Here is a 23,303-nt window from a genome sequence, read left to right on the forward strand (position 1 = left end):
GATTTTCTTGATTCATTTGTGTGAAAGTCATTGTTAACTGTAATCTTGTTCTGTTTCAAGATCTAATGCCAAATGTACCACAATATGACCTTGTTGTGATAAACGTCGGGGTCGTCACAGCTGCTCAAATGATCTTCAGATTCTGGGAAAAATACATCCTCTCCAGATCTTGAAAAATGGAGGGAATCTCAAATTGTGTCATACTAACATAACACAACATAACACTGTAATGATTTGATACATAGCTAGATAGAACTTTATTGAGCTCAAACTGGGGAATTCTTTTGTTAGAGTGGCAAGTAATCAAACATTATTTGGACAATAGAATATAGAAATATAAAATGTATACAAAAATAAGTAGTACAAAAATAAATAAAAAAAAAGGAAATATAAATCTTAAAATTTGATAAATAATACATTTATAAAAATGGTTTATTAAATAAGATAAAAATAGCAGGAATAAAACTGAGGTAGTGGTTGATCTTTGGTGGGAAGTTATCAAAGGGTCAAAGACTACCAGGGGCCTGTGGATTTGTTGGCTTTCAATAACAATACTGTTGGTTTGTTCAGATTTGACTGAATAGATAAAAATTTAAAAAAAAAAAAAAAAAAAAGTAAGGCGGTGTGGAACCTGTGACTTGGAATAATGAATACTGCTACTGAGAAAATATAGAGAATATTCAGTAAAGGCAAGGTTATCAATACCACTGTTTAAAGGGAATTAATTTTGTGTCAAACTTGTGTTTATTGATTAAAGTCTAAGACTATTTATATAGCACATTTCATACACAAGGACAATTCAAAGAGCTTTCCAGAGGAATACAATATAAAACATGATATAGAAAAGAGTGAAGAGAAAAAAGATACAAAAAGTAAAAATTACTAAATGATATTAAGTTTTTAAAAAAACATTAAAAATAGCAAATGTACAAACAAGGTAAAAAGAAAAATCGAGTTTTAAAATTAGTGGCAATATACACCATTGACATGGTTAAGTGAGATCAGGGTGTCTGCAGGTCATTTAGGTCTTAAATAAATAACAGAATGGCGAACCAGGGTGTCTGCGAGTCCTTAAAAAGTCTTAAAATGTCTTTCATTTTATAAATGTCAGGCTTTGAATATCATTCATTAGCCTTAAATTTTGAATAACTGATGTCTTTATTTCAATATGAACATTTTATCAAATTCTACGGATCTACTTATGTCAAAATGAGTCAAGTTCTCCTGCACTCTGTCGACCACTAATCCCATACTCTATACTTACCTGTTGGAAAATGCTTATTCTAAATTAACCCTGTTCAGTTTGTGCTTATTTGTCACATCTATAGATCATCTGTTTTCACCGAGCAGTTCAGTTCAGTTCAGTTTGCTTTTTTCAGTTTCCACAGTGAAAAGTTGTGGATGGTACCAACAGAAGTGTTCCTTAGCGTCCCCATGTTTGGTCCCCCCTCTGTTGGGGTACCTAGCACACAGATCTGGTACTAAAAGGTGGAGCTGTGAACACTGCAGTCTGATTGGTCAGTAGAGGACGGTCACTCTGCTCAGGGCTGAGTTGTGTCTGGTTTTGAGGCTCATGTAACCACTGTTCATACTGTGGAGAGTTTTATTAGTAAACTGTAACTATAAAATGAAAGGATGTTTTGCTGCCTCTCACAGCAGCTGGATGAAAAAATAACTTCATTCACTGGGCCGACTGCCGGCAACTTTTAAGGTGGAACGTTAACTTGTAACGTTACTCAGTGCATGAGTTGATGACGTGAATCCATCAGCACACCTTAAATTTCACTGTGACAACTTTGACCATCACTTTAGTTTTTATATGACACACACTTTTAGCAATGAGTGGATCTTCAGGTGTTTATATGTTTTAATATATAAACACTTAAATATATGTTTGAATAGCTAGTTGTGGTTTTATTGTGAATGTTTGTGTTATATGTTGTATTTGTTGCATTTTAATGTGTTTTGATTGGTTGCTACCTTGGCCAAGAGATTTTCAATCTCAATGGGACTCCCTGGGTAAATAAAAGTTAGGTAAGTAAATAAAAATAAAAAGGAACTTCACGTGCTTATGACATTAGTTATTTGTGCGTATGAAGCGAGTCAAAACAAGATATTGTAATAAATTTTAGTCGTGAACGATCAAGAGTAGCTTAGAACTGCCACCACCTTTGTTAACCTGGTTTATGATACAAAAATAGCCTTTATTGAAAATACAAATTTGTAAAAACTAAAGGACACCCCTGCACAAGAAGCCCCACAAGGGTCAGTCACTATAAACTCAGCTAGCCACCCCACGTCCCTAAAACACACAGCACAAGTAAGTTAGGTCCTGTTCATACGACAATGATTTCAACCGAAAACTAAAAACTTCAGTTGCGCTTTGGCTGATCGTTTACACGACAGCGGCGTTTTGGGTGCCTTGCAATATGCAGTTCCTCTGAAAATGGAGACTATTCACACATGAGCATTACGGTTCAAGTCACTAGGCATGTGCGAGAAAGTCGACCATCACAACAACAATGGCGGACTCCTGAGCTCTGTTTGTGCTGCTCACCCTGTTGAATTTATCGAAGCTTCTCCAGCAAAGTGAAGATTTACTGTAGCAACTCCACCTCGCCATCCGTCCAGACAAACGTTCATGCGGTTGCCATTTTGTTTTTTTATACATCGCCTACTTGCTTGGCATGTAAACTACAGCGTTTTTGGTCATTTTTGCGGATCCGTGTGAACGGCGATTGTTATAAAACACTGTCATCTGAACATGGAGCTTTTTTCAAAACGAGAAACGAGTCTGTTCTCAGTGGATCGTTTCCGTGTAAACGCGACCTTAGCATACACTTTGCTCACACCTTAACAGAAACACTGCTCGCAGTAGTAATATCACAGTAAATAAACACATATTCTAGCATTCAAACTTGTGTGAGTTATGTGACACAACATAAAATGGTTTCAAATCATTGGTCAGAACTAGCCGCCCCCATCCTCTGATGAGTAAAGAACAGTCCCTAGAATGATGTATGACCTCAACAAAGTCTGTGTGTGTTTCACCCTGAGGGAAACGTGGTTATCTGCTGTGATAATGTGCCCGGGGGGGGGACCTGCTAAACAAATAAACAAACAACTAATGTAAATCTTCCTGTAGTAAACAGTCAAAGGGGCATTCAAGGTCCGGACATCCCGCCTGTGCAGAACAATCACTCTGTAGATTCGCGCTCGTGTGTCAGGTGGGCGTGTTTCTGCTCTGTGATTGGATGAGCGCTGTTCCCTTTCCTCCGCTGCTTCCGGTTTCTTTGACTTGCACGCCCAGCCCCTGAATAATGATAATAATGATCAAGATGGCTACTACAGAATCCTCCTTGCGGTAGCTAACCTCCAATTTCATGGAACCACTCAAAACTGGTTTTTCTCACTGTTTAAGTCCCTCGTAGGTGACGAGGGCCGCGACACGGATTATTCTTTATGGATTAAAACGGGCGGGGAGGAGATAAAAGTCATTGTGTTGCCTGCAGCACTCATTCTGAGGAAGCTAGCTAGCAGAGCGGCTAAGCTAGCTCTACTTGTCGACCATCTCCGGATTTAGCCTTCCAGCCAGCGGCGGCTCACAGGAGCGTGGCGCTGCCCGTTTTGCGTGCCCGCTCGTCGGACGGAGAGCGTCAAATGGCCGAGCCGAGGAAAGTGCCGTTCGTCACCATCTCTTCCTTCAACACGTCGCCGCCGCAGACGACCCCGGAGTCCAGCAAGAAGCGCCGCCGCGAAGATGAGGCCGTCGATATCACTTTTGGGAAAGATGGAGGTGGAAGTGCGGCGGCGGCGGTCGGGTCAGGAGGTTGCGGAGGTCCGTTTGGGAACACGAAGGGAGGCGATGGGGACACCGGGGAGGCGAAGCCCACAGTCCGCCTCAACCTCCCGCTGTCCGAGCCCAATGACCGGGGGTCCTCTGAGTTCAACTACGGCGAGCTGGTCAACTCAACTCTTACTCAGGTAAGAGAGTGACGTTACACTGAAGGCACCATGATGTGAGCAGGAGGGGCCTAACGTCAACCTGGTGGTGTCACTGCAGGAGTGTAAAGGTGTCACACTGCACTAGTGGTGCTGATAAGACACTGACATTATTATAATATGACCCAGACTCAGTCTGGACAGGTTTACTAACCCAGGAAGAAGAGTTGGATGCCAAAAGAAGTAATCCAGCCATTTTTAAATTGCATTTCCATAGAATTAGGGAGCTTGCCAGACACTAATAAGTTGCAGGAAGTAGATATCTTGACGGTAAGTCCATTATTTTTGCCTGAAACCCTCAAAGCACTGTGTCCTCCTTATCTGTTAGACCAGAGATACACAATTGGCTCTGACCAGGGGCTTTGTCTGCAAAATAACAGGACCCTGGGGCCAGTTTCTAGGAACTGAGAACAGAACATGGCTCAGCCTGGACCTCTGTCAGGGGTGAGGTGATAAATACAGTGGCTTAATGTAGTGGATAAACAGCTCTATTTTTATGCACTCTGACGCCGTATTTACATTTAAATTACCAAGAAAATCCCAGTGCGAATCAATTTATTTTCACAAGTTTTTCGTAAGTTGTGTCTCAGACGGAAGAGATTTCCATCCTGATTGGAGGGTCTCTTCCATAGATGGTATTCAATCTTGTCCAATCTGTCCCCTGTAACCTGAACAAAGCATTAACCAGGAAGTGTTCACGTCACAGGACATTTCAAGAGAGTTCTTTTATACACTCTGACGCCATATTTACATTCAAAGTACCAAAAAAATCCCAGTGTGAATCAATTAATTTTCATCTTGAATTATAAAATAGTCAGCAGACAATATAACACTATAGCCGTTAAATTAAATAGCCTTTGGATGGTGTTTGGTAGGTGTTTTTATGTGCTTGATTTACAGGAACATTTGTGTTATGAAGTGCTAACTTGGAGTTTACAGAAAAGTTTACAAGTTGTAATTACAACTTTGATGTTGTCCGAATCTCGTAATTACGAGTGCTGGGCACAGTGCACACATCCTCCAAACTCCACACCCCTGTTTTGTGATGCAGGCTTTCTCAAACTTTTAATAGCTGTGTGCAGAGCCACAGAAGACCTCCAACTGTTTTGCACAAGTTTAAATACACAACTAACTCTCACTGATATCTGGCTTTTGTCTGAAAGGTTACAGTCGTCTTTCATATTCAGGACAAATGACAGTAGTCACAAGTATTTATCAACTCGACTTCTGTGCTTCTTTGTCATCTCAGCCACAAATTTTGCTCATTATGGTCCAAGCAGTGCTCAAACATTGTCACAAATTAGTCTGCACTTAGTCTGAGTTTAAAAGAGACTGAAAAAGCTACAGATAAAAAAAAAAAAAGAAGTAACTACCATAACATTTTCTCTGGCCTCCATACTGCTGTCTACTGTTTACTAACCCTGTTTTCTGGTGTTTGCAAAGATGACTGCAGTCATTTCACATCCATAGGGAGTCAGTAGTATACAGCTGTTAATTCCTTTATTTTTTATTTATTTAAACACAGTGGTATTGAGTCAAGTCTGACTGACATCTTCATGTGTAAAATTGACGGCTTGCCCCTTTAAAGAAGAATATTGACTGATTGACTGATGAGGTTTATATCCATCTGTGAGATCACAAAAGCTTCTTGCTCCTGTTTCATTCCATGCCGATGTCCGTGTCCTCCTCAGGTAAAGCATGCAGGTTCAACAGTCCCTAAAGGACTTGCTCCTCCTCTGGACCCCAGTGACCCGTTTGCTGATGACGACCGGGAGAGACGGGAGGTGGAAGAGCTGGCCAAGAAATTTGAGAACAAATATGTGAGTGTTATAGTTTGAAGATATACGAATATATTGTTACAGTCATAACTGTGAAGATGTTGTGCGGGCAAAAGAATGTCTAACTATCTTTGTATTTTACCTCCGTTTGCAGGGTGGCGTCTCAAAGAAGAAGAAGAAGGACAGGATGCAGGATCTCATCGACATTGGCTACGGCTACGATGAGACTGACCCTTTCATAGACAACTCAGAGGCTGTAAGTTCCCTTTTTGCTCAAGCACACACATTATTTTCTGTGTTACTCATCAGTGGTCACTAGGGAGGGGATGTTAACCTGTTTCACAACAAACTACAGTTAAATTCCAGACAATTAATATCATGTTTCAAACTTTGGTTATCATTAAAACCATGTTTGACCACCACATTTTGAAAGACTGTAACAGTAAATACTGTCCAGCATCAACCAAAGATAACACAGTCTCCCAGACGCAGGCGCAGCACAGTTTGCATTTGTTGTGCTGTTTACTTGTTTACAGGGTGGGTGTGCAGCAGACAAACCCTGATGCTGCTGGCCTCTGTCCTTATCTACAGCAACACAGACACTTGAGCAAACATTTCACAGACAGGCTGTCTTTAGCATTAATGCACATTTGATGTGGTTTTCATACGTTTACATAAAGTAAAATATATGTTATTATTTTAATGTTTTTGCAAACAAAAAGTGCTGCCACCTTTATTTGTGGTTTTGGGTGTAAAACGTGGTGAAATTATTTCAGTGTATCAGTACTTTTTGGACATTGTCAGTACATTTTAACAATACTGATAACTGATCATTTTGATCACTGTAATTGACCTATGGCTGAGCTACGCCCCCTCCACTCACTCAGACAAACTATCAACATTCAGTGCCCGGCGCTATGGCAGGTGTCACAGTACACGGCATTTCACAGGAGGCAGTTGATGATTTTTGGGGACATAACGATCAGATGTCATTGAGAAGTAACCAAAAGGGCCTAAACTACACATTGGAGGGATATATTCATCATTTTATTGTTGAGAAGGTCGATGAAAAGCTTAAATTACAAGCCAAAATTTACAGGTCACAGTGTACGCTTGTGAACTGCATCTGGTTGCCGTCACCATCAAAGACAACAAGTTAAAGTGCCACTGAAGTTAAGGTTTTTGGCTCAGAATATGAGAAAAGGATAACGGCCTTTTTACCATCTTTACCAAGAGTGTCTCTCCGTTAGTTTGGTGCTACAGTATTTACACTGAATCATTCAGCATAACGTTTGCCAACCTTTGTTATCTCTGCCATTACAGATAAGTTAATGAAGCTAAGCTCCAGAAGTTAACGTTAGCTTAACTAGAGCCCTTTGGACAACAGCTAACAATGATGTACCATCACCAAAGTACAAAACTAGAACAAAACAGGCTAATGAACTCCCAGCAAACACGGTGACAACAAAAAAAATGTTGTTTTCCACCTAAAAAAGTTTTATCCTTTGGAAAAACTATTTTCCAAAGACTTTGCCCCACAGTCCTTATAGGTTTAACTTGTTTTGCGGAATCTGTGACAGTGGTTTTCAAACTTTTTGTGCCCAAGACACACCAAAGGGCGAACCAAAATTTCAAGGCACACCTGTATTTATATCTGTGCACAACAGCTTCTATAACATGTGTTAGTACTCTTATCACGACATAAGATCATAAAAATAAGGAAAAATAAGACTGGTAGCTTTCATGACACGGTCTACTTGTCTTGTCTTACAGTGGTAGGTCGTCTTCACTGGTGCTTTGTTGTAATTTGCTCTGTACAATAAAGCAATCCATTGTCTAATTCATGGCTTTCTCCGTTTAAATGTTATCATCCCTCACACTGGCTGCCAATCAGAGCTTTTGAAGTCACACATTTATAATTCCCGTATGGGAATGGTGACAAAGAGGTTCCCCAGTGAAGTTTTTTTTTTTTTCATTGAATTTAATTAAGTTAGACTTTTTAACTAGATTTTGCCTCTTTATTAGAAAATGGGTGAACACAACATACTGATAGAGTCAATTAAAAATGAATTCATAACTTTTTGTACAGACCTAGTTGAATATTGCAGTTATAATGTGTGGTTATCACAAAATCCAATGGCACACCTGGACTGGCATCAAAGCACATTATTTGAGAGCCACTGATCTCTGATGTTCTGAGGTTTCCTGCTTTAGCTCAAACTGTCAGCAGGGATAAAGTGTTTCTTTCCCCAGATCGCAGGGTTCCCACAACTTGAGGCAGTGTTAGATTCAAGACTAGACTATTTTAATGCCACTCGAACTGAAATTAAATTAAATGTTACAGTAACATTGACGATAAGTGATGATGTAATTAATGTGCATCGTCCCTTTCTAAATAAAATAAACATAGACATTTTAAATCTTTTAGAAAAAATTTGTTGCTCTCAGTTATTACAGCATTTGTCTTCTTAAGTTGCAGTTCGAATGCACATGTCTTGTATCATTACTTTCTTGTATACTAACAGCAAAACCAAAGTATAAAGTGCGTACAGTAAAGTATAACGTGGAATAAATTTGGGACAACAACAGTCTAATTTTTGCTGTTTTCCTAAGCAGTGGTAAAAGCCTGGCGAGCCACAGTAGCAGAAGTAAACTAACAGTAATTATACTTCTCTCTCCTGGCCTCAGTACGACGAGCTGGTGCCGGCGTCTCTCACCACAAAACATGGAGGCTTCTACATCAACACAGGCACTCTGCAGTTCAGAGCAGCGTCTGACTCTGAGGGAGAAAACGCAGGCGCAGATGATAATCGCTTCAAGGTAGGCTCTTGCTTCGATAGATTATACACAATAAATAGTCAGATATGTTCATTTCCTGTTGTTATACCATGATATTAAACATCATTATTTGCACCTGTTTGTAGAAGATGAAAGATGGCGAGGAGCGGGTGATTAAAAAACGTCGGAAAAAGCAAGATGGTGGAATTCTGGAGGACAAGAAGCCCAGAAAGAATAAAGTACCAAAGCCTGGGTAAGGGTTTTATTTTTTCTTCTGTGTTTCATCTCAGGCCTGATGTTTCTCCAGTAATTTAATGCACACAGTATTTCTTCTTTTCACAAGTTTGTGTCGCAGTGCAGCTTTATGTGCAAATTGTTGTGCAGTGTTTTAGAAGGGAACATTTAGTTCCTTTTGACTTGTAGGTCACACAACCCCACTTCTAAAGATCCAAACTATCCCTTTAATCACCACAGATGAATTCCCTAAACTCAATATATTTTCTCTGTGCAAGTCATTAAATGTTTCCTCCTTATCGTGTCTTTGTTCCGGCAGAGTTTCAGCCCTGAATGTTCATCGTCCAGAAAAGAAGAAGAGGAAGAAGCTGATGAAGGATTCCATCCACCTCGCCAACATGCTGCGGCGCTTCACCAGGGAGAAGGAGGAGATGCGCAAGAAGAACCTGGCTGTCGCCGGTCTGCCACGTCCCACCGCCAAAGTGCCCAACGCCAACAGTGCACTCCTCAACACCCAGCCCAAGGCTGCCGGGAGCAACGAATGCAACATGGCTGACCTGGCCGCCGACCCGGCTGTGATGTCACTGCTGGGCTCAGCCAATAACGACATACTGCAGGACATGATGGGCGACCTGGACTTTGGGATGCTGGACTCTCCTCAGCCCTCCAGTCCTCTCCAGGGAGAGAACGGATCCTTTGGGACGGGACATAAAGCAGGTGGTAGCAGAGTGTCACAGGGGACTGTGGTGGCTCCTCCCCCTCTTCCCAGTGGACTCCCTGCTCCACTGACAAAGCGCATCGAGGACCTGAGAGCGGTACAGGCTTCTTTATTCCACTGCATCACATTTGATAGATTAGGACTGCAACAAAGAATTATTTTTAGTATTGACTGATCTGTAGATTTTTTTTGGATTGGTAGTTTTGCCCGTAAAATACTGATAAAAGAGCATTAAATTACCTTTTCAAATTATTTGGTTAATCTGATCTACAGTCCAAAACCCACAGATATTCTTTTTTTAAAGGCCCACACATAAAAAATCGAAATCAAAGAACTAGCTGCAACGTAGGCTGACTGTTGCATCACCTCTCATCGCTTGTGTCATGGCCAAAAAGTTGCACTTGAAAATATCACAAAGACTTTGCCGATATTACAAAGTCACTGCGTCTCCTGACAGAACAGCGCGGCCGAATTTCAGCCTGCAGGCACGTGTTTTCAGCCTGACATTGTTGAAACTGAGCAGCTCATGTTACTGTAGTGAGAAGTTAAAGGAGTGACATGCTCAGCCAGGCAGGTGACATTACGTTGTGTTTTATCCTATAACACCACGTGCTCTGTCTCTTGACCTGTATTATCTTCGAAATCCAAAATATTTCCACACTGCTGATTTATTCCTGAGTACATAATGTTATCTTCATCGTCTTTCTCTTCTTACCATCTGCCTGCTGCTGTTTGACGGTGACATAGACTTTCAAAATAAAAGCGTATCCTAAAGACAATATGGATCGATGTATTCACTTTGCATTGATGATACCAGCTCATTGATCATTGAATTGATATATTGATGCAGATTGATGGATGGTTACACCCCTACTAGCTCACATGTTCTGTGCTCTCCATATCAGCACACAGCAGTAGTCTGTAATTAAAAAGTGAAACTGGAAGACCATCAGGATGGATTCAAGACGCTAGTTAGCCAGTTAGCACATTAATAACACACCCCAGTGTTAAAAGAACAAATTATATTTACTAGCAAACAATAACACAAACAATTGTGAACCGTCTCAAGAGCTTAATGGCTGAAAAAATAGTCTTTTTTTTTTTTTAAAGACAAAAATGATCTTTGTCCTTGTCGCAGGCGTCTCGTCTGTTTGATGCAGAAGGCAGGAAGAAATTCTTCACACTGGACATGAACAACATCCTGCTGGAGTGAGTACCATTCAGATTACCATTGTTTGCATAGTGATATAAAAACAAAACACAAATCGATGTAAATCCCTGACACCTACCCGTGTGTGTTTGTGTGTGTGTCAGTATTGAGTTGCAGGTGCAAGAGCAGCTTCCAGAGGTGCGTTCAATCGTCTATTCTCACCTGGAGGCCTTTGTGCCCTGCAATAAAGAAGCTCTGCTCAAACGCCTTAAGAAGCTCAGCCTCAACATACAGGTGAGTGGGAGCGATTGATATTAATGTCAGACACATGACAAAACATTTTGCCACCTCAAGTTGGAACATGTTACAAACCACAGGTTCTGACACGAGGACAGTCTGCTCAGAAGACATTTGATTTGCTTTATAAACAGTCATCTGCAGAATTCAGTGCCGAGAAGTCACAGGGATTCATAGTAAAGTGAACTGTTTGGGCAACTTTTCAGTTTGTTGATAGTGCATGTGGTCGTGTATCTGTCTGTCTACACTTAATCTTGCACACTACTGCACCAATATTTTTTGTGTACATTTATGACTGTATGCTCAAGAACCTCTCGTCGTTGCATCAATTCAGATTTTTAAAAAAAAAAAAAAAACCTGGAACCAGTTGCACAAAACACCTTAAAGCGAAATCGTTTCACCGCTAGGTTTGCTGTTGTGCACTGCCTGTAGACCAAAACAAGGTGTGTCATGAGCCACACCTCCACCCCCCACTCGCCTCGTCTAAACTTAGTTTAGCAGTTAGTGATGTCTTTCACTCACTCTCGGTCTCTGCTGTTTAGCTATTCCCCTGCCTACTTCAATGATGATGGTACCTGTAATAAATGTAATATATTTGCTGAGATGGAGGCGAGGCTCAGTGACTAGAAGAGCTGGTAGAAGCGCTCCATAGCTGTAAGTTACTCCAGTAGCCGGTGGCAGCCGACTCGGCGAGAGCCATCGATGGATCCCGGCTAGTGCTAACACCGGGAGCTAACGCAAACGTTCCTACTCTTCTCCGTGGGTGAGAGCGATGTTTTCACCTGGCTACATTTTACAATGCTAATTGCAAATGTTAGCTGGGCTGCCGGGCTACTCACCTAACACAACTGTAACGTCTGACCCATTGCTGGGACCGAGCCGCTAATAACTCAAGCTCCGGACATTAACCCATGCTACGATTGTAACATTAAATTTAATTGAATCGACATAACGACATGTGCCTAACATTACTGTAACACTAATTAAAACAGACATTTGACTTTATGTTGTACCTGTCCAGGAGGAGAAGAGCTAGCGCCGAGTCAGATTGTAGCCCCTTTAGCTCTCGCAGTGCTCTCCACCTTGGAAATGCAAGGCCAATGTTAATCCGAGTTCTGTCCCTTTCTTTATCCAACAACTTCTTCGCCAACGACCGTTGTTTCTTTAGAGGTAATGTCAGATCCTGGTCGTCTTCAGGTGAACGTTTCGTTCCGCTCTCTGCCATTTCGCTTTGAAAATACACGCTGCCATTGCTCACTGGCTGTAGCCTTTTATAGGGAGGGAGGGCCAAGGGCTCCGAGAGGAGGGAGGAGGCGGCGATTCACATGAACGTACATGAACGCGCAGCCGGACCGGCTTGTAAACAATGGGCTGGAGATCAACACAGAGAGAGGGTGTGTGAGGTCATGCTATACTCCAGATGAAATTACACCTCTAGTTCTTCACATACCGATTTTTTAATTCCTTCAATCTAGAAATGATGAATTTCCGCTTATTGTCTCTTTAAGATTTCTCCTTCAGTATGTCACTAAAGGCTTAATTTCTTCTTAGCAAAGGGACTCACACAGTTGCACAGATCGCTGAGAACGTTTCCTTAGTTAAGGAAAAAGTCACTTAGTGTGTTGAAAGAGATTTTACAGCGGTAAAAGTTTCCATGGAGATAGTTTGTCTGCTTGAACTCGTGCTTGTGACGCCTGTCATCATCTCACAAAGTTGGATTATAGTTAGATAGTGAAAAAAATGGCAGAAGAAAAGAAGACAAGGTAACCATATTGGTGAGAGGAGGAAAAGATTAAACTTCTGGAGGATTACAATCATGGAGAGCACAAACTACAAAGTAAATCTGATCCCTAAATACCAGAAAACAGGAAACGACTGTAGGAAGAAAAGCGTATCGATCAGGTTCTCCTGGCTGCAGAACACTCCTCCTGTGGTGCTAGTTTTTTCCAATTATCACCATAAACTCTGTCATGTTGCTGCTACACAACTTGGAGACCTGTTCACAGGAAAACCAAGCTCAAATCCATCAGAAGAGTGACATCTCGAAAGATGATGAGACACATCACATGACAATGTGTGGCAGAATCCTTTCTGTTTGTTTAACGCACATGAGAAGAAAAATAAGGACGGTAACACCATAAATCAGTGCTAGTGGAGCTGTGTGCTGTCTGTGGGGTGTGTGTGCATGAAAATGCGCCACAGGAAACACAGATGTCAGGGGTTGATTTCCAAATCACATGAGGTCCCCTGGTAATACTAGTTTGCTATGTTACAAGCGAACAGGGCTTAAGGCAACGTTTCAGTCTACAAGGCCTGAGGAACATCTTGTAGATTGAAACGTTGCCTCACAAAGAGAACAAATATTTCACAGTATTTCACAGGACATACGCAGAAGTGAGAGTCTATGAGCTGGCAGGTGCATCTAAATGTAACAGTGTGAAAGCTACGTCATTGTTTCTGTTACTGCTGTGTCTGCGTTCCCACTCTCTGATTCTATGTTTAGCATTCAGCTGCACTGAATATATGTGTGTGATTTCTGACTGTGCTTATCCCTGTCGCCCAGGATGACCGTCTCCGAACGCCCCTGCTGAAGCTGAAGCTGGCAGTGTGCAGTGTGATGCCAGAGCAGATTGCTCGGTACAACATGGACTGTATCGCTAAAGTGGCAAAGTAAGGATGCGTCTTGAGTCAGCTGTGGCTCGCAGTTTATCAGTCATCATCTCTGTGTGCTTTGTAACATATTTTTATCCACATCATTTAGAGAGGTGTTGTCTCTGTGTTCACAGGCAGCAATCTGAGGAGGGAGAGAAGAACGGGTCAGAGGACGATGACGAGGAGAAACCAGGGAAGAGGGTGATGGGCCCTCGAAAGAAGTTTGTCTGGGACGACAAACTCAGGTCAGTTTGACTTTGTTATGCAAGTGGCAGTAAATTAGAGTGCGGCTCGTGCCAAGGCTTATCACAATTATTACGTAATGACTTATCGTAAGATACATGGACATGACCTCGATCGTTTGGTGACCTCGATATTCCCTGTTCTGTTTACATGCATTTTTGTTTACATAAGAATGTGATGCCAGAATAAACAGCAGGGTTTTCGGACCATTATAAGACTCCCGAACAATGATTCTTCTTCTTTATTTTTTTATTTTTTATTTTTTGGCTCCCCACCCCCACCTACTTGCACGAGTCAAAAGAAAACTAAAACAACACTTCAAAGATGACATAGCGTAGCTTACAGGTAGCCTGCAGCTGAACTGGAAGATGCACATTTTTAATAGTTGTGAGTTTGCCATCGACTGGCAATGAGCCAAAATGATCGTCGTTTGTGGTTTTAACCTCCAGCAACTTCATCCTCCATTCTGTAAAGCCATCTGCAAACCGTCCTCAAGGCCATCCATTTCTGGGAGGTAACTGCGGTGTTCCTAGAGCAAGGCGTGTCGCTCTGTATTGTTTTCATTTGGCCAAATTTTGTTGTACGTCTCAAAGTGCGTATTTTAGGCTGCTCCTATAAAGGTATTCTTCCAGCAAAACAAAAGACATGTACGCTCCTGCTAGCTGGAAAGGCAAGACTGGGTCACTTTGGGTAACTTTAATTCAGTCAGGAGGGACTTGTTTTGAGAGAAAAGAAATTGGCAATTGGATCCCATCGTGATGTCATATATTCCAAGAGGGTGGTAAAGACATAAGCCCTTTTTAAACAGGAGTTGTGCAAATTTGCAGGAAAGCCCAATCAGTCTTTTTTCAGCATTGGCAGTATAAAAACAAAATCAGGGAGTGCAGCAAAATGCCGCCTACCTACTTTTGTTTATACAGAATGTGCCTTTTTCGGGGCAATGGGGGGCGTGAGCAAGTAACAAACGTGTAGCTCAGCGTGTGACGTAAACAGTGACGTGGGAGGGAAGCCGCGGCTGGTCAGTCCTTCGGCGATTCTCTCGTAAGTCGGCCCGTTCTTCACCGTCCCCGTCATCTGACGGTTAATGGCCTCTTCGTTTGCGAGGACAAGGAGGGCGCGCAATTCCTTGTCTCCCCAGTTGCTCATCTTTACAGTGTCTGTCAGGTTTGTGTTTCCCTCTTGCTACTAGCTGCTCGCTAATTCCTGCTATCAGCTGTTTCCTGTTTATCCACTGCCAGTGGGTCGCACATGCAGCGTCATCAACAGCTCCTCCCACAAGTCATCAACAGCCCCTCCTGTTGCGGAAGGCCACCTCGGTCTGTTTAAACTAAAAGGTTCCGCCAATATGTCTACCCTACGAAGCGGAAAATTGGGCACCTCGGATCAACTCGCCAATCCGGCTCTGTGTGCAACGCTCGCAGCTTGCTGGCAAAACGGCCCAACATTCGCTGAAAATCTGGCAGTGTAAAAGGGGCAAAAGTAGTTTGGGGAACTCCCTCTATGGAGTCTAGATGCTGGTGGTGGTGATGAGATGAGATGAGATGAAGAGGGAGCTGAGGAGTCCTGGGCTCTGGATAAGGTGACTGGAGGTGAATGGGGTGGAGGAGGGTGGGATGATTTCACCTAAAGTGACAGCTGACAGGAGCGGAGAGGAGAACAGATTTAAAGTGGCTGAAGGAGATCGTGGCAAAGTTTGGAACACCCAAATTCAGCTGATTGGTGGAAGTGGCGAGAATGGGTTTGAGAGAGAATTGTGAATAGATATAGCTTACAGAAAGTTTCAAGCCGTGATCATAATTAGTTTGCCTTTTGTCTGACGGAGTCTTTGCATTGTGTGTGCTGCCCAGGTTGTTGCTTTGTAACCTGGTGCAGGTGAAGCTGGACTGCTACGAGCTGGAGGGAAAGAACTCTCTGTCTCTAGAGGACTACCTCAAAGCCTTCATGGAGACTGAGGTCAAACCTCTGTGGCCTAAAGGCTGGATGCAGGCCAGGTGTGTGCGTCATGCTGAGATTATTTATACAACAATAATTCCCTTGATGTGAATCTTTCTTGTGTTGATATTTCCTGTGTGTTTATTTCTGTTTACAGGATGCTGTTCAAAGAGAGCGTCATGGCTCATGGTCACCTCACAGGCTACACGTGAGTCATGTGACTTAACCAGTATCTTCAGAACTGACCTTGGTCTGTGGAGCTTGTTGTGACGTGTGTTGTTGTTTTTCTCACTCCAGAGCAAAGAAAAAGATCGTCCCTACGCCCAAGGCCAAGCCAAAGGTTAGACTTTTATATCAGTCTCAGAGGGGTTAGTTTTTGACATGGCCAGGACTGAGGAATATATCGATACTGTGATATCAGACATTAGATAGACAGTAGATATCATCTGAGATAAATATTCACATTAGCATAAATTTGATCTGCTGGTTCACCTCTTACTCTCATTTCCTTCTCCTAAAACAGTGGTGAAGTACACCAGGAGCAAATGCCAATTTTCAGTTTTGAGTTTTCATTAAAACAAAATGATGATGTGTGTGTTCACTGCACGCCAAATTAATCTGAGCACACAAGGCCATATTGCCTCCCGTTACAACATGACTCGTTACTGACAAGCACTGTAGCATTTAAAAAGCTATTTTTAAAACAGAGTGCGTAGCAGTGCTCACTGTGGGGCTACATTACATCACGTTGTGGAGGACAATGAGGGAAGAAACAGTGTCACAGATCTGTTGTAACCAAATATTCTCTGGTGTAGCTCAGCAAAGAGGCAACAGTCAGTCAGCAGGTTTGGTGTCGTTCACCACTGAGCCTGTTTTTAACCGCAGCTGATAACTTTATCGTCACTTTACTGTTAGAACAGATGTGCCTCTGTCATGGTCTCACAGCAAGTGAAATTATTACAGACTCCACGGTGGTTCCAAAAAGAGGAGCAGCTTGTGTGGAATAAACTGTGGCGTCCTGAATGTTTTATGAACAGCCCCGGACTTCTCAGACTCTTGTAGTGACTTACGGTTCAGAGGGAACTCATTCAGGAGTGGATATTTAGCATTATTTTAAAAAAAAAAATGTCCTGGTGGGGTACCTCTGTAAATGTTGTTTCTGTTCTTCCAGGAGGCCGTGTGGGTTCAGCGCCCCACGCCTTCAACAGGAGCCACGCCCTCCCCCGCAGCCCAGGTTACCAAGCGACCACCTCAGTCACCGTCTGAGCCCATATGTCTCGATTCCCTCGACGGGGATCTGACAGCTCCCTCTCTGGACTCCATCTCCCAGGCCCTGGCAATCCTTGGCAACGCAGCCAAGGGCCTGGCCCACGGAGACAGCCCCCCGTCCCCCGAGGGACCCAAGACCGTCACCAAGCCCTCTCCGCTTCACGCCTCGCCACTCATCCAGCAGCAGAAAAAGAACTCTGTCAGCACTCCCAGCTCCAACGCACCTCACTACATCTCTACCTCTTCGTCTTCCTCCACCTCTCTGTCTCGGCCGTCCTCCATCACGTCCTCTCCTCTGACCTCAGTGAGGGTGGACGCGATGGGGGTCGTTAAGGGCACGGTGCAGGCGCACAGACACTCAGTGTTAAACACTCAGAGGACTTTGGCTGTGGGTGTGGCTAAAGCCAACATGCCTGCCTCAGCGTCATCACCTAAACCGCGCCCACCGCCCACTGCGTCTCCGCTCGTGCCCCCAGGATCAAAGACGGGGGTGTCCACGCCCACTTCAGGCCTCCTCAAAGGCAGCAATAATAAAGCCACCAGTGGTGACACACTCATCATCACATCGCCTCAGTCTCGGCCACACACCCTCACGTCCTCCTCACACTTGACCCCTAAAACCTTCCAGACGCCCCGCCTAACCCTGACGCCGCAGAGTAAATCCTCCCCCTCCCTCTCTCAGACTCTTTCTGGGGTTCAGCCCCAGCCGCAGTCGAACTTCATCACCCCTATGCACGCCACTCTCACCAAGTCCACCCACAGCAGCATCCCACCCATCGTCAAACTCACCCCGCGCACCCTCAACCCTGCTGTGACCACGACCACCTCAGCCTCACCCTCCATCCCCAGGTCTCAGGCAAACCCCCCCTTACACCAGTACCCTCCCAAAAACCCAGCAGGGTTCCGCCCGCCGTTCTCAGGTGCCCAAGGAGGAGCAACGAAGCCGGGGCAAGGCAGCTATACTCCTCCAGGCAGCCAGAAGACCCCCAACAACAACAACAACAGCACCACCAACACCAGCCTTATTAACACCATATCCATAAGCAAACATTCAGGATCCAGTGCCTCCCCCACAACAGCCTCTGCCAACGCAGGCCAGCGTCAGAGGCCGGGGGGCGGGACACCTCAGGGGGCCAAGCCAGTCGCGTCTGTCCCATCATCGTCCGTCTCTTCTCAGTTGCCACAGGTATGTACCACCAGCACCTCCAGTGTAGTGTAGTGTAGTGTGCGTGCTTCAGATTGATGTTATTAAGCACGTTGACATATCTCAGTAGTTTCACTTTGTGGTATCAGTACTACAAACGATCTGAGTTCTGCTGAGCTGGAAAATATTTTACTATGAGTTTGATGAACTGTAAGTCACATAGAGAGGTAGACAATATAGTGATTACACTCAGTGTGTTGTGACTTATTCCACGTAGGATGTATAAAATGACTATCATAAACACTGAGTATAATTTTTCACTTCTTTTTTTTTTTGTTAGCTACTGACATGAGACTCGCTTCAGCGTTTTGCTTCTCTTGCTTTCTCCCTCTCATAGACACAAAGTCAAGTAAAGTATTGTTGTAATAAAGTTAAAGTACTGTTAATAATAAAATTAAAGTAGTATGTGAGTTATAAAAATTTTAAAAATACTCTTACAATAAAGTTAAATAAAGTCCTGTTCTACATGTGACATATCATATTTGAGACTCTTTTTTTCTTTTTACGATAACAAGTGAACAGAACTTTATTAAAGCGTTTTTCTAATAGCACTTAATTTAACTTTATTATAACAGTACTTAATTTAATTTTATTATAACCCTACTTAAACTTGATCAAAATAGTACTTTATTTGATTTTTTTTAGTAACCGTTCTCAATTTAACTTAATTATTACAGTTATTTTTTTTTATCTTTATGGAAGTAGTAGTATAACCGTTTTTATGTAATTATTTTAACAGTACTTTAATTTTTCACAACAGTACTTTATTTAACTTTATTGTAACACTACCTGATGTAACTTTATTGTAACACTACCTGATGTACCTTTATTGTAACAGTGCCTGATTTAACTTTATTATAACCTTACTTAAACTTGATCAAAGTAGTACTTTATTTGATTTTTTAGTAACAATTCTCAATTTAACTTAAATATTACAGTACTGTATTGAACTTTATTATTAGTTATTATTTTTTTTTATCTTTATGGAAGTAGTAGTATAACAGTTTTTATGTAATTACTTTATTTTAACAGTACTTCTATTAAACTTAATGTTAGCAGCACTTTAATTTTTCACAACAGTACTTCATTTAACTTTATTCTAACAGTACTTTATTTAACTCTACTATAATTATAATACGTTTTAAACTTTATTTTAAGAAATACTTTAACTTTTAACAGTTATTAAAAATATTTTATTTAACTTTATTCTAAGAGTTGTTTCTTTAGTTGTTTAGTATTTTAATAGTTTACAATAGTTTAGAGAAGATTTTCGAAATATTGAGATATATGTTGTGTTTGGTGATATAGAGATATTGTGATGTTATTATAGGCCGTATATCACCCAGCTGTAATCACACATGTGGGAAAGAGTTTTGAAGACTGAACATCAGACTGTGTGTGGGCTGTGGTTTTAAAACAAGCGCGTTATATACTGTTCTTCTCTGATTTTGTTTTAACTTATAATCACTGTAAATGTGTTTTCTGACACAGTATCGACATTTTGCAGTTTGTATTAAACTTGTAGTAGTGTATATAGTATTATTAACCTCCCTGTTTGTGCTCAGGTCTCCACAGCAGGTAGCAGCAGTCTGCTCAGCTCACCCTCATCTCTTCCCCTGGGCTTTGGGATGCTGGGGGGCCTGGTGCCCGTGTCCCTGCCCTTCCAGTTCCCCCCGCTGCTAAACCTGCCTCCACTGGGTACAGCAGGATCCAGTGCAGCAGCCAATGTCTCTGCAGCCAGTAGCAATGCATCGTTCTCCACCCTGACACAGAGTGAGTGACGCACGCAGGGCAAAAACATGGACACTCTGAATACTGCTCAAATTTAAATATTGATTATTATTGGCAGTTTGATTTAAGGGAAATATTCTAGGGATGCACCAACTGTGAAATTCTGATATTGATGTTTAAAATAATAGTTTTTGTTGTTATTTATTCCCCTATATTTATTAATATAGGCCTGTATTTAAGTGCACGTCACACACTGAGCGAGCCGCCTGTTAATGACGCTGTGGGCTAATGGGCATGTAGCTACTTCCATGTTTCAGATGATACGTCATGTTTGTAGTCGACCAATGAAGATGAGTTTACATATCACCTTGGGTTCGTCCTTCACCTTCTCAAAATGATCCCACACTTTGGATTTCCTGCCCGACATGTTATTAACTAGCCTGTGGAATAACCGCAGGTACCAGCCCTGGAAACTAACCTGACTGCTGTCTGACTGCTGAGCGTGGACACTTCCTGTGTCTGTCCTTTCAAATTAAATTCACACATGGTCCAGTCATATAGGTTTGGATTTATTTTAACAAGGTGTGAAATCAGTCCTGTGGTGAATGTCATCTTATTTGCAGAGAGGCGGCAGAAGTCAACAAGGCGAATGTCAGCTGATAAATTGGTGCATCCCTAAAATATAGATGTATATTTACACAGTAGGCAGGCATCGCCTTGCTGTCGTGTTTTGCTGTTCCTGTGTAGGCTTCGTTTTGTGTCGTATGTTATAGCATCATTTGTTTTATCACCATATTGTGTGTCAGATGTAAGCTTGTGATTTTTCTCCTGTTTGACATTATTCCATTTTGTTTGCTTCATTTCCCCCAAATTTCTCTTTTTCTGTTTTTTTCTGCACTCCTACCAAACTGACGCCGATCCTGGATTGGTTACTTTCCTCAACCTGTCACACACTCTGCTTCATTCTTCTATCTTTGTCCTCTCCTCTGTTTGGCTGTCACCCCCCCCCCTCACCCCCTTCTGTACCACCTTGCTCTCTCCCTTCTGTCCTTCCTTCTTTCCTTCTCTTTCCTCCCTGTTTTGCTGTATCTGTCCCTCCCTCATCTCCCGCCCCCTTCCCTCCCTCCTTGTTTCTTGTTCCCCTGTCCTGTCTCCTCAGATCTGTATAAGAGTCTCCAGTCAGGGTCTCAGGTTGCTCTGCCTCCTCACTTGCAGCTCGCTTTCTCAGGTAAAATCTGACCCTCCCTCCGCCCTCAAACGCCTGCTCCATGTTCTCCCTCCCTCGCCCTGCCCTCCTCTCCTCTTCTCAAGTGTCTGGTGTTCTGTCTCAGGTCGTCCTGTCCTGTTCTCTGCTCGTCTATTGATGGCAGCATGCCTTTTTTATGTAGTCATTTTATCTGTTATTTGTCTGTCGATTTGCTTCCCACTCAAATTTCAAGAGCTGTATTATTCCTGTCCAGATGTTCAGAGCCAGGGCGGAGACGCTAAGAGGAAGACTCTATGATGCAGCTGGATTTCAACGCCCAGGGGACGCTGTCTCATGAAATGACAAATCAGGACGGAACGTGGGTGAAAAACAGACAGACCACGTGTAACTTGGGTCTGACACGAGGACGGGGTCACACTTTTAAGATAATTGATCTGAGAAGATCGGCTCAACTTTTCATGAATACCACAGTTAAATATAACTTTTTTAAAATGATTTGATAACTTTTAAATACTATTCTTCATAGAATTGTTAAATGAAATGACAAATACAGTTTGTCAATGTTTACAACATAGACCTATATCACTGTGGACAGGGAGAAGGAGTGAATGGGATTTTTAGCTGAGTGACGGGGTGTGTGTGTGTGTGTGTGTGAGAGAGAGAATGAGGGTTTGAAAGGTAGGTGGGACTGAACGTGTGCCTTTTGTATGTCTCCCTCTCTGATGCATGGTCAGTGTGTCTATTTGGTGCTGTTTTTATCATAATGTAATTATCACTGATACCTGTAAGAAATGTAAACTGCAAATAGAATGAACTTTTTTTTCTCCAATGAGAGCTGTACACTTTTTCATTGTACTTGAATGAATTTCTTTCTGTATAGAACTCAAACCTACTTTTAATTAAAATTTTTCCCTTCACAACAGAGTAGTTTGAGATACTTTAAAAGGGTCTGACGTTAAAATCTAGTGGGATTGAGGCAGTAAGTTTGCTCTGAACATGAAAGTCCTTAAGGGAAAATCAAATATTTCCCCTCGTTGTTTCTATGTGCGAAATGGGAACAATATTTTGGTTGAGACCGCTCAATGTAATCCCCTGCAAGAAACTGAGCATTGTCAATTCCACTGGTCCATTGAAAGTGTTAGTTTTTGCCACTGAAAGGCTCGTTAGACTTCCCAAAGTCATAGAAAACCTAAAAAAAAAAGTTGAGAAATTTCACTGTCACATTTTCAAGGCCTGGAAAAGTCATGGATAAAGTAAAAATAATTAAAAAGGTTTGGAAAAGTTGTGGCATTTTTTTAAGTGCCATGAAATTGTTACAGTACTCTGGCGCCCCATGTGCAGGAGTGGTGTCCTTGCGCCCACTGCTCCCTGCTGTGTGCCATCCCCACACCGCCAACTCTCCTGTCATTTCAGGCAAAATAATAATCATTAAAAAAACGAAATTAGAATCTTTCATGGATAACCTTCAGCACATTTATTTTGTGGCGCTATGGGACATAGCTCTAATATGCATCAATGTGACATTTTGTTCACCATCGTGTACGTTTCTCCATTTCCTCCTCGCATCTCTCTGTTCATGTTTGCCCACAAGCTGAAATTATGTTTGAATGCTATGAGAATCTGGCATGTTTGAAAAATGTCAGGGAAGTAGAGCAAGAAAAAAATGTGTTCTTTTAAAGTCGTGGAAAAGTTTTTAAATTTTGTCCGTGAAAATGTGTGGTAGTCCTGCGGTTACTTTTAGTGTCTGAGAACATTATGTAAAGGATCCCTACAAAGAAAAACCTTTTTATTAAAGAGTAAGATCCTTTTTGTTAAACCAGAAACAGCCCCAGAATCACCATCACCAAACCCACCAGACTCCATTTAAATTAACAGTAATTTAGGTGTGTGTAGAGGCAGCATATTTTCACATCCAACTGGGTGAATTAAGGGTTTATTTCAACCAAACCAGAGTTGGTGATTGTTGGAACAGTGGGAAGATGGACCATGACAGTTTTTGTGAGTTTTATTTTGCTTCTGCTGACTTTGAATGAAGAGTGATTCACAATGGTAAAATTAATGTTTATTTAAATGGAGTCTGGTGGGTGATTTCAGGGCTGTTTCTCATT

General features: G+C 42.3%; 1 protein-coding gene across 2 annotated transcripts; it reads left to right on the forward strand.

Moving 5' to 3' along the window:
* The first annotated feature begins 132 nt into the window (after positions 1-132).
* ubn2b (ubinuclein 2b) lies at positions 133-22,102 on the forward strand. 2 transcript variants are annotated; one of them, XM_049560659.1, is made up of 17 exons: positions 133-3,984; positions 5,694-5,822; positions 5,935-6,036; positions 8,469-8,600; positions 8,705-8,811; positions 9,112-9,607; positions 10,649-10,719; positions 10,825-10,954; positions 13,521-13,627; positions 13,744-13,854; positions 15,700-15,843; positions 15,942-15,992; positions 16,082-16,124; positions 16,956-18,239; positions 19,823-20,030; positions 21,148-21,216; positions 21,449-22,102. In XM_049560659.1, the coding sequence occupies exons 1-17, from the start codon at positions 3,661-3,663 to the stop codon at positions 21,490-21,492; spliced, it is 3,552 nt and encodes a 1,183-aa protein (XP_049416616.1). In that variant the 5' UTR covers positions 133-3,660; the 3' UTR covers positions 21,493-22,102. The 2 variants fall into 2 exon arrangements, with proteins under 2 accessions (XP_049416616.1, XP_049416617.1); XM_049560660.1 differs by lacking the exon at positions 21,148-21,216.
* Positions 22,103-23,303: the final 1,201 nt, after the last annotated feature.

Source organism: Epinephelus fuscoguttatus, linkage group LG19 (genome assembly GCF_011397635.1).
Source record: "Epinephelus fuscoguttatus linkage group LG19, E.fuscoguttatus.final_Chr_v1".
In the NCBI taxonomy this organism is placed as follows: Eukaryota; Metazoa; Chordata; class Actinopteri; order Perciformes; family Serranidae; genus Epinephelus; species Epinephelus fuscoguttatus.

Excerpts from the sequence above, each read along its gene's own strand:
- ubn2b (XM_049560659.1), top strand. The coding sequence starts at position 3,661 with ATGGCCGAGCCGAGGAAAGTGCCGTTCGTCACCATCTCTTCCTTCAAC. Across the intron at positions 5,823-5,934 it reads AGAAATTTGAGAACAAATAT|GGTGGCGTCTCAAAGAAGAA; the intron begins GTGAGTGTTATA and ends CTCCGTTTGCAG. Across the intron at positions 20,031-21,147 it reads GTTCTCCACCCTGACACAGA|ATCTGTATAAGAGTCTCCAG; the intron begins GTGAGTGACGCA and ends CTGTCTCCTCAG.